General features: G+C 39.1%; 1 protein-coding gene across 1 annotated transcript in view; it reads right to left on the bottom strand.

Annotated features, from left to right (window-relative positions):
* The window catches only part of USP34 (ubiquitin specific peptidase 34), a 180,741-nt gene that overhangs the window by 63,305 nt on the left and 105,411 nt on the right, over window positions 1-12,025 (bottom strand). The window contains exons 34-39 of the mRNA XM_067462788.1: window positions 11,351-11,551; window positions 9,426-9,508; window positions 6,987-7,027; window positions 4,948-5,072; window positions 3,952-4,104; window positions 2,687-2,791 (exon numbers count right to left, since the gene is read on the bottom strand). Of these exons, the coding sequence (XP_067318889.1) occupies window positions 2,687-2,791; window positions 3,952-4,104; window positions 4,948-5,072; window positions 6,987-7,027; window positions 9,426-9,508; window positions 11,351-11,551 (708 nt within the window). The remainder of the gene's footprint in view (window positions 1-2,686; window positions 2,792-3,951; window positions 4,105-4,947; window positions 5,073-6,986; window positions 7,028-9,425; window positions 9,509-11,350; window positions 11,552-12,025) is intronic.

The following is a 12,025-nucleotide window of genomic DNA, read 5'->3' as shown; positions in this document are numbered from 1 at the left end:
TATATACAGCTCGATCTATGTATAGTTGTCTGCCTTGTCATTGTATAATGGCATTAAATGTTTGCCGTATATGTGTTCTGTGATCCGCCCTGAGCCTCCTTTGGGGAGAGATGGGTGTAATATAAATACTGTGAATAAATAAATAAATAAATTTCCAGTGGTGCCTATGAGTGTGTTTGCAGAACGAAAACACAGTGTACATTCTGCATCAATTGATCGAGGATCAGCTATTGCTACGGTGGTATATGCCTTGATTGCATTCCATCTACATTATTGTAACACATTCTACATGGGGCTGCCTTTGGAGACAGGAAACTTCAGTTGGTCTAAAACACTGCCACCAGGCTGCCTCCCACCATATTTTGCGAAAAGGAGCAGCTCTTTCAGTAGAAAGACAGGACTGGACACAGTCACCCCTCAACTGCTACCAATGCTGCATGTATCTCGAACATTTCCATCTGAACACGAGGAAGAACTTCCTGACTGTTCAGCAGTGGAACTCTCTGCCCTGGAGTGTGGTGGAGGCTCTTTCTTTGGAAGCTTTTAAACAGATCTCCTGTCTCACAAAGCTACAGAATAATTTCCTACTTTTACTACTTGCACATGCTTTATGATTGTGATTTTCTAGGGTGGCAGTTGAATTAATTTGCAGCCATAAAAAAAAACAAAAAAACCAACAAAAACAATCCAAAACAGACAAACAAAAATCCAGAAGAATCCTCTGACACGCTAAAGAATAGCATATTTTACTTTGCACAAGCTGTATTGGTCTCCAGCCTAATGGAGTCAACAAAATCTGAACTGACAAAACTTCTTTAATGTGCCAAACAGTCTTTACTGCCAACACAGCTGTAGATATTTTTGAAATGCTGTAGCAATTATACTTACTGGAAAATCTGCACAGCTGACATTTTCTTATCAGTGATACACCCCTCTAATAAACTGTTTATGGTCTCATTTCTCATAAAAGACGTAACTTAGAATGAAATGTACTCTACGTAAAGTAACTATTAAAACCCCATTAAGAGATCAGGGTTTCTTTCGAAATCCAGAGAGCTGCATGCCACAATTAGCTAAAAGACATTAACCAAGAACTATGCATTTAGGAAATCCAAAATTTTCAGCAATTTCCATCCCTATTATCTCCTATGGGATTTTATTATGTTTTAAATGGCCTTAATTCTGTTAATAACCAACACAATTTTAAGCACAACTTTGTATATCCTTAATCTCATATATATATATATATGAAGGGTATCAGTGAAGTGATGAATGCATGAAGGTGGGTCCAGTATTGTTTCTGAATAATGCCATTCACTTAATAGTGTTTAATGTAGTTCATAAAGTACATTACAGTCTGATATTCTTATGAGCAAGCAGCTCAGCAGCCTGATCAAAGTCTGGAAATACAACTTGATCCCACCCTCTTCACCCTGTTTTCAATGTGCTATAATATTTTTAAAATACAGCACAAATAAAGTATCAGTCATAGGAACACTGCAAAAAAAGCCTGGTGCTCGATCATGTGAATAACTCAAGGAGCACTGCTGTAGATTAAAAGATCCATGAAGTCACAGCTCCTCAGAAGATGCACCTTATGATGATCTTTTTTTATCTTTTCTTTCTCTCATCTATCTATCTATCTACAGTATTTATATTCTGCCCTTCTCACCCTGAAGGAGGCTCAGAAGGGATCACAGAACTCATATACAGCAAACATTCAATGCCGGTATACACTGACAGGACACACAACTGTAAAAAGATAAATGTATATATAAGCTTTCGCATCTTCGGCATCTTGGAGGCTGTGCTTGGTCCTCGCCAGCTTTTTTCTGGCATTTCCTTATGGGTGACTTAAATACCTCCCCGCTTTAAGCGGTACCTATTTATCTACTCACATTGCTGTTTTTGAAACTGCTAGGTAGGCAGAATCTGGGCTAAAGGCCAGCTCACCCTGGCCCAGACTTTGAACTGTCAGCCTTTCGGTTGACAAGATTTACTGCAGCTGGCAGTTAACCTGCTGTGCTAAAGCCAGCCCTATCTTTCTATCTATCTATCTATCTATCTATCTATCTATCTATCTATCTATCTATCTATCTGTGTGTCTGTCTGTCTGTCTGTCTGTCTGTCTGTCTGTCTGACTTCAATGTCCCACAAAGGTCCAGCTAATGTCATTTTTCCTTTTTGGAATCCTAGGGATCTGGGCATAGAGACAAGAGGATAACTTCCTGCTTGTGGTGAAATTGGCAATTAATTTTGTAGGATCCCCTGTATAACAGAGACACAGCAGATAAAATAGTAAGAGATCTTTTTGTGATATGTTTTATCAAGTTCATTTTTTTGGACATCAGGCTCTTGCAAGAACTTTTGAGAATGGTTGGAGTGCCACATATTATAAATTTGAGATATTTTCAAAAGAAGTGAACCAATAATTCATTGCACTTTGCTCAACATTTACAGATTACACCTAGAATGGTCAATCAATTTCAGTTTGGAATCTATCATGTTCAGAACATATGAAACACAATCAAATGTGGCAATGACTCTTGGCTAGCTGAATTATAATAAATCTCCTCAGTCCTACAAAGCTTCCTACTCATACTTTAATAGGAAATTAAAAGAGTCTTAGTCTTATGCTTGGATGGAGGAAAAAAAACCCATTTAAGGCATTATTAGTTGCACTTACCTGACTAGCATCTTTTACATGTATATTATCTATTAGTTTGCATAGCAACCAGAAATATTCCTTACAGCCAGGCTGTAAGATGGGTTCTTCTTCATAATCTTCAATCTGTGAAAATATTTATTTTACTTTTAATTTTCTATCCTCAAACATGATTTTAAAAAAAACCCCAAGTTAAATATTTGAAGAAGTAAAGCAAGAGGGAGACTATGTAAACAAAAAGTGGGACGAGCAAGAAATCATCAAAAAGAATAGTAATACATCAAGCCAATGCATTCTACAAGGAAAGTGTTTGAACATGCTATTAAGTTCTCCAGGGTCATTGTGCTGGTACGGCTGTACCAGGAGCTCCAACTTTATTTTCTTTCTGTTATCTGTTTGCAGTTATACGGCAGGCCTCCTGTCCATCATAATTAAGCTTTGGTTCTGTCCCTTGTTCTGGGAGGGAAAGGAGCCATTTTTTGGTCAGTCTCACACAAGGAAGCTAAACTATTGGACGTAGACCAGCTCGTCCTGTAGAAAAGCTTCTTTTCTTAAGACTATCCAGGGAAAAAGAGCTTCCAAGGAAACGGTCCCAAGGCTCTGGCTGAGAGCTCACAGCCTCTCAGCCTCACAGCAATCAGAGGGAAAACAGTCCTGAAGTTTCAAAGAACTCTCTGAGGGAGGACAGATCCACTGAATTCCAGCTGAAATATCTTCAAGCCTCGGCTGGTAGGTCTACTCGATACCCAGATGCATTTGGAATCGGTAGTAGCACCCACACCGATGAGGCATAGATAGTAAACAGCCTGGGAGAGGTTAAAAAGGGTTTTTTCCTACAGAGAAGGTTCAGTTAATCCAAGTCAGGTACCAGTCCATTGAGGACTAGACTAAGAAAGCCTTGAAGTGTTGTTTGAACCATTGAAGATTTGTTGTTTGTTCCATAATAAAGACTTTGTTGTATCATTAAAGACTCTAAAGACTATCACTTCAGAAAATCCCTGAGAACCTCTCTTTGAGGTGCCCCTGGCTTCCCGCTGGGCTTAAAGTATACGTCCTATAGAAAAGTACAGCTGTTACAGGCCCAGCATGCGACAGAACAGTCATATACGGATGCTACAAAAAGTAGATAGGAAGTCATCGATGAAACCAATCAAGATACACAAATCACTGGGACTTGGAAAAATGACCATACTTTCTGTCAACTATGGCTAATCCTCTTTTTTTTTTAGTTCTATCCCATGCAATACAACTGCTACACAGATGAAGGAGGCATATTTATGTTGTACCTTGATAGGCTTCAGTGCCTGGGCATCAGGAAGAAACTTCAGCAATGTTGAGGCAGCCAGCAGCAAAAAGGACCTGTTTATGGAATCTCCACCATCCAGCCCAGACAATGACAATTTATAAAGACCATTGCAAGACTCGTGGCGGACTGCAGTCTGCAAAGAAAAAGTAGTTAAGAGTGAAATGGAGCCATTGGAGCTCAGCTATTTTTCCTTTCCATCTAGCATATTTATAAAACTGCTTTCAAGATGCCTGTTAACAGCTGATATTGTGAACCTAACCGTCTATGCCAAACATAATAAATGCATTATATGGTTTCTGAAATGGTTTTTGGAGACAAATGATTGAAGAGAATTTTATAAGGCATATCAATTTGCAAACTTTGATTTTAAATGTTGGAGAGAACAATTATTTGCAGACTAGATGGACAGAATCAGATGTAATCATGTCCATTGGAGGTGTGCATTTCAGCCCAAAGGCAAGCCGTTTCAAGTTCCATTTTTTACTAACCCCTCATTCTGTTTACCGGGAAGTTACTCGAATCTAGAGGAGTGTTGCCGTTTCCATTCGGCAAAGATTCGGCCCATTAGCTACAATAGGAAACTTTAAAGGCTCAATCTCCACCCTTATAAAGGTCCATCTGCATGAAAACTACCTCAGATTTAGACCCCATTTACAACTACAGGCCCGCCAAATATCAAAACAATTCACCACTCTACTGATTTTTAAGAATTATGTTAAGCTTTAACCACAACATTTTTTAAAAAAATAAGACAAACCACAAGAGAAGGTTCTGGGAATTATAATCCTACCCGTTCTGTTTTTGAAGATTATATGAAACGGACCATCGAATATTACAAATCATTTTCATTCAAAGTGATTTGGGCCCAAGCCTAATACATAGATCACATCAGCAGAAACCTTTAAACTGAATTAATATTTAAACCTGGTCCAAGACAATGAAATTATGACATGTCTTTTTTGCCCCTTAAACTTACCTCAGGAATGAGAAGAGTGAGTTTCCTTAGCCAGTCTTGCAAATTATCACTATCTGCTAGGCTGGATTTCACTAAAGAGCAACAGTGAGCCCAACTCACTAAAAGCCACATTGAATAGTGAGTAACTAAGAGGAAGAAGGAAATGCTGAAATTAGACAACAGACATGCATACTATCTGGTTTTATTCAAGATTAAAATCTAATCACAAGAGACTATACCAAGTAAGACGTACTGTTTGCATTATATGATCCCTGACATAAAATGATAGATTTGGATAAATATATTCAAAAGACATGTAAGAAAATATTTTGTTCACCTTTTAATAAGGCTGTTATGTCATACAGACAAAAAAACCTCTTATTAACACCATCTTCAGAGATTGGAGAATCAAGTTAAAACAGAGCATAAACAATATTTTACATATTAATCTTTGCACATCTGTTAATGACACCATCACCATCACTTTCATTAATTTCCCACTTCTCTCAATAGTGGGATTTATTAAAGAAAAGTATGGAGAACAATGGCACTGCTTACTGTACGAATATGGAGGAAGGGAGTATGGAAATCAGAACTTATTACCGTATATTCCGGCATATAAAACGACTGGGCGTATAAGACCCCCAACTTTTCCAGTTAAAATATAGAGTTTGGGATATATTCATGTTATAAGACTACCCTTCTTCCAGCGCACACCAAATAAAAATCAGATTTGATTTCAATATGGTAATTTTCCTATTACTGTACCTCCTTCTCTGCCTCTCAGACCTCGCACATGCGCACCTGCACCACTTCACTGCAGGAGCGAGATCTGAGAGGCAGAGGAGGAGGTATGGTAATAGGATACAAGGGCGGGCCAGACAGGTAAAAGAGTTGTGTTTGTCTGGCCCAGAGCCACTCTTATCTCTTTTTTCCATACCCCAGGCACCCCGGAAGCCTGCAGCTTCCTCCGCCCTTCACTTATACCTTCCCGGTGAGGCGCCCCTTCACCTAACCATTGGGACCGCATTAAATCTTGATGAATGGATTTTCTTCTACCTTACACAAAGCATTAAGGGCGACACTGTACACTTGTACAGTGTCACCCTTAATGCTTTCATACAGTCGCTGCATACAGCAGGGACACGGCCATTGCCATTTTTGAGCTTCCCCCAGCATATGCGGCAACCACAGATTCTCCAATCCGATTGGAAGTTTCAGCACCTGCTCTATAAGACGACTCCCGTGTATAAGACGACTCCCGCGTATAAGACGACCCCTGGCTTTTGAGAAGATTTTCTTGGGTTGAAAAGTAGTCTTATACACCAGAATATACGGTAAATATTATGACGAAGGAGAAATAAGAAAGATGAACAGAATCTAGTCAAGTGAGGAGGGTACAATTCCCCTTCTCTCCGACACTAACTGAGCATCCCAAAATCTTATTCTGGAGCAAAACAAAACCCTCCAGGACTGGTTTTTGGGCAATTCAAAGATAAGGAAAGGAACAAAAAAATCCTAGCACTGCTTATGTGCATCATAGGCTATCCAAAGAAATTAGTACACATTTAACTAACAATAGAATCAAGGTAAGACTGAGATGCTTAAAAACACAAGTTAAAATTGACACAAGTAGATATAATTCATAAACAAATGTGCCAGAAAGTTTACTCAAACTATGTTATTTAATGCTGTATAATTGTGGAACTGGGAATTAATTATAAATTATACCCTCTCACTTTTTCTGTAAGTGTGTGCATGTATATTTAATATGGCAAGTACTAATCTTGTCTTGAAAAGTGATCTGAGCAGCAAACAAAAAACAATGTTCAGATGCTCTCTTTTTAAGGTGCATCATTTATCAATTCACTGGCTTATCATAACATCAAATGCTATTGCAAGCAAAAAGAAGCAAAGACTGTTTGAAAAAGAAAACATAACAGTAACTTGTTTGAACATGCACTCATCTGAGGTGCTAATACCTTTTGCAAAGTAGCTTCTTCATTGAACTCCAAAAAATACATAATTTAGTAATCTTTAAGCCTTGAGTATTAACTAACCTTCATGTCTTGACCTATGATCAGCTTGAGCTTTCAACACCCTGTACAGGAATAAAATTATGCCCATTAGATTGTGATGCAAATTTGAAAAATACTCTTCAAAATCCCCAAAATGGCAATGGATGGTCTTGCTAATTCTCAAAATAGTCGTAGTAGTTCTCAACAGATTACACTGGTTACACATATTTTGGTGCCTCAAATGTTAGATCTGATTCTGGGTATATTTACCTGCTAATTCCAGAAATGGCACAAGTTTTCCCCTATCAGCTCTTTTATTTTTAAGATACAGAACATATAATATAAAGCAGTTTTCATCTGCTTGCCCAATAAAGAATCATAATAACCATATCTAAGAAACTAAGGATGAAGTCTATCCAAATGAAATTTTCTGAATTAGAAGCCAAAATAACATCAGGAAAAGGCCTGAAAACAAGCCACCAGGAAAAAGGAGGTGTGTGTGTGCTGTGTTATCAACATATTAAAGCATTATTTAATGTAGAAGGAATTGTTCTCCCACAATTCCTTGAGGGTGTTTTGTACAAAAGGTATTGGCAGTGAGCAACTCAAATGTTAACTTTTGTTAAGAGTGGATTAAATGAGAAGCAAAAGGGCAAAAATTAATGGCAACGTGGAGATGATACCGCACATAGTACCTTGAGCCAGATTGGCACTACTGCCACGCTTAGCCTTGTAGGTTCCAGTGAACAGAGCATGAACAAAACCAACTATCTGTGAGTAGGGCATTTCTCTCCTTTGTATGCAGCTGACTTCCATAGAAAAGTAGATTTAGGCTTGCTGCAATCTATGCAGCCTATTTTATTTTATTTATTTATTTGACTTGTATACCGCCCAATTTGGCTCAGAGGATGCTGAGGATGAAGTGAAAACTATCAAGATTTTTTATGTAATCAACAGGTGATGACAGGGGTGTGAAAAAGCAAGTATGTAGAGACTTGATACTAACACCAAACAGTGCCTATGCTGGTTGTTTAAGCCACAGCTACTCAAAGTAGTGGTACTTAAACCAGTACGGGTCCTAAGAGAGCCCTTGTCAAGTATTGACAAGCTAGAATGTGTCCAGAGAAGGGTTACATAAAGTTTGGAAACCAAGCCCTATGACAGTGATGGGCAACCTTTTGAGCTTGGTGTGTCAAAATTTGCCAAAAACCTGAGCATAACTTGGGTGGGGTGTCAACTTCGAGAAAAAAACCCCATAATTTTGCAATACTTATAGTTTAAATAAGAAAAATGTATATTCCATGCTGAGTTATGGAGTGAACAATGCTCAAACGTGCAGATGTTAAATTTGTAGAGCTTTTTACAAATTTAAGGATGGAATTAGATTGGCTCTTATAAGGTGTACTTCTCTGTATGTGGCTGCGTGTCATCAAAAATAGCCATGCGTGTCAGTGCTGACACGTGTGTCATAGGTTCACCATCACGGCCCTATGAGGAACAAGTGAGGAAGCTGTGTATGTTTAGCTTGGAGAGCAGACATAAAGTGTTACAGGCTTCTGTCCTGGGCCCGGTTCTGTTCAACATTTTTATTAATTACTTAGATAGAGGGTTAGAATGCACATTCATCAAGTTTGCAGTCAACATCAAATTGGGAGGGATAGCTAATACCCCAGAAGACAGGAGCAGAATTCAAAACGCTCTTAACAGATTAGAGGGAGGATGAGCCAAAACTAACAAAATGAATTTCATCAGGGACAAATGCAAGGTACTTCACTTAGGCAGAAAAAATGAAATGCAGAGATACAGAATGGGGAACGATGCCTGGCTCGACAGCAGAACAGGTGAAAAATATCTTAGAATCCTCATGGATAAGAAGATGAACATGAGCCAGGAATGAGATGCGGCAGCTTAAAAAGCCAATGTGTTTTTGGCCTACATAAATAGCTATCTAGTGTCTAGATCAGGGGCGTCATGCTTCCCCATTATTCTGCCTTGGTTAGACCACACCTGGATTCACACTGTCCAATTTTGGGCACCTCAATTGAAGGGAGAAGTCGACAAGCTGGAAAGTATCTAGAGGAGGGTGACTAAAAGGATAAAGGGTCTGGTCAACAAGCCCTATGAGGAGTGGCTTAAAGAGCCGGGAATGGTTAGCCTGCAGATGAGAAGGCTGTGAGGAGACATGATGAGGGTCATGTATCACGTTGTGAGGAGAAGTCATAGGGAGGAGGGAGCATAGGTGTGTGACACAGGGTTCCAAAATTATTGTATTCATTTAAATCCTGCCTCTTTCACAGAACTTGGAATTAAGTTGACTTAAAGAACACTTAAAAGCAGCAGTAACTCTAAATAATACATTTTATTTAAAAGGTTGTATTTTTCCTGAGACTTCAAAATCATTAATTTCAGTATGATGCTATAAGACAAATATATATATATACTATAAATCTTACCAAAGATATTAAAAAAAGGTTATTGTACCTAGGCGCCAAGTTGTCATACGTATAAGCAACACACATAAGTCGCTGAATCAAACTGGTTCCCTGGACAAGTACAAGAAATACCTTTAAAAAAATTGAAGTCAAAAGAAAACAGTTAATACAACTGCTAATTTGACAATTTCACAGATTCATTATGCTTTAAAACAACACAATTTTCACTGTATGAATCCTGATGTTGGGCAAACAAATGATTCTGGATCTAAGCCAGACATTCATGAATGCTCAGCTATTCCATTTAACCTGCCAATAATTGAGTTTTCTTGTTTATTCTAGTAACCATGGAAAAATATATTTCAAAAATTTAAGAACATTCCAGCTCCCCAACTCTGTTTGGCTGTGTCCTGAAGCTATTCCATTTCAGTAACACAAATATGAAATCATGGCACTGCTTCAGTGTTGGGACTGGGATGGGAATAATTATCAATAAATTGAGGTTTTCTGAGTATTCGTTCATGCATTCACACCCTTAGTTCTGTCCCTGCACAGAATAACTTTCTTTTAAACCTTTTAAAAAGCCTCTTCCCTGTCAGTTGATAGAAGAGGCACCATTTAAAAAGTCAAGTGCGCCAAATGCCTCATGAAGGGGTATGTGTGATTGTGCAGGTTCTGTAATGCACAGATGATCTCTCAAAATGTATCAGCAACAGAAAAGGAATCCACCTTTTCCCACTGTTGTCTCTCTGGATCACGCATGTGAGCAAAAACTACCAAGCTTTGGGTTGTTGTAGGTTTTTTCGGACTGTATGGCCATGGTCTAGAGGCATTCTCTCCTGACGTTTCGCCTGCATCTATGGCAAGCATCCTCAGAGGTAGCGAGGTTTGTTGGAACTAGGAAAAAGGGTTTATATATCTGTTTATATATCTGTGGAATGACCATTGCAAATCGCAACAGCACAACAACAGAGAGGAAGCAGGCAGCGACATCTAATTACCTCTCAACAAAAGTTTGCCCCATGCGCAGTCAGGCCATTGTATGCTAATCAAGGTGGTCAGTTGAAACATTCACACCTAGCTCCAGCAGACAAGAGTCCTTTGTCCCACCCTGGTCATTCCACAGATATATAAACCCTTTTGCCTAGTTCCAACAGACCTCACTACCTCTGAGGATGCTTGCCACAGATGCAGGCGAAACGTCAGGAGAAAATGCCTCTAGACCATGGCCATACAGCCCGAAAAAACCTACAAGAACCCAGTGATTCCGGCCATGAAAGCCTTCGACACTACCAAGCTTTATTTATTAATTTACTTTATTTTTATCCTGCTTTTCTCCCTTTATTTCTCCCTCAAGGCAGCTGACAATAAATATGTTACAAATCCAATTAAAACTATGTAAATGTACTGTTCGTTCCGTTTCCATGATTCTGTGTCTGCTATACAATCTGGGTCTGTGTGTAAAGCATGTTCAAATGCATTTCAATAATTATGATTTTAATGACACAAAGAATTTAAATGTTTTTATATCTATATTTTAATAATAATAATAATAATAATAATAATAATAATAATAATAATAAATATGTCAAAATACTCTGGGACTTCCAAATTCAGACTGACAGAATTTTGGAGCACAAGACCCCTGACCTCACAATCATGGGGGGGAAAACAAAGTATGGATCATCGATGCTGCAATCCCAATCGATAGCAGAATTGATGAGAAGTACCTGGAAAAGCTGATATGATATGAGTATTTAAGACTTTGGCACAAGTCAGTAAAGGTGGTCCTAGTGGTGATAGGCACACTGGGTACAGTGCCTAAAGACCTTGGCCTGCACTTAATAACAATCGGCGCTGACAAAATGACCATCTGTCAGCTGCAAAAGGCCACCCTACTGGGATCTGAATGCATTATTTGCCGATACATCACACAGTCCTAGACACTTGGGAAGTGTCCGACAAATTTCTCACCTCTGTCAGGCGGGGTATGTGAAGGCCTTTTGTATGATCACTTGCAGTCTTCCGTGACTTTCCTGGCCAAGTTCTTTTTCGGTGGTTCTCTGCCACTCCAGACCAGGCAAAGACATCATGATAAGCCAGATCCAGATCTGAAGGATCTACGGCAAACTGGCATATCAACTTCAGCAAACAAGCAAGACAATCTAGTAGCCACTGCAGAATTAAACACACAAAAACAAATACACTGTTAGTAGTAAAGCAGATCTACCCAAATACTATAGAAATTGTGAGTTTTCCGAGCTGTATGGCCATGTTCCAGAAGCATTTTCTTCTGATGTGTCGCCCACATCTATGGCAGGCATCCTCAGAGGATGCCATCCTCATAACCTCTGAGGACACCTGCCATAGATGTGGGTGAAATGTCAGGAGAGAATGCTTCATGGCCATACAACCCGGAAAATGCACAGCAACCCAGTGATTCTGGCCATGAAAGCCTTCGACAACACTATAGAAATTCCTGGCAGATGGTGATGACTGCCCAATTCACTTGATAGGAGGAAGCAGTGTTTGCCCTTACATTCCTCTTTCTGGGCAAAACTAAAACTGTAACAGAAATGGAGAGATTCCTGTATACACTACTTTTCCTAATCTGGAAATGTTTGAAAGGGGGGAAAGAAAGCTTTCAAC

The sequence above is a fragment of the Anolis sagrei genome, chromosome 1 (genome assembly GCF_037176765.1).
Source record: "Anolis sagrei isolate rAnoSag1 chromosome 1, rAnoSag1.mat, whole genome shotgun sequence".
NCBI lineage: Eukaryota > Metazoa > Chordata > Lepidosauria > Squamata > Dactyloidae > Anolis > Anolis sagrei.
This window is presented reverse-complemented; position numbering and strand designations above follow the sequence as displayed.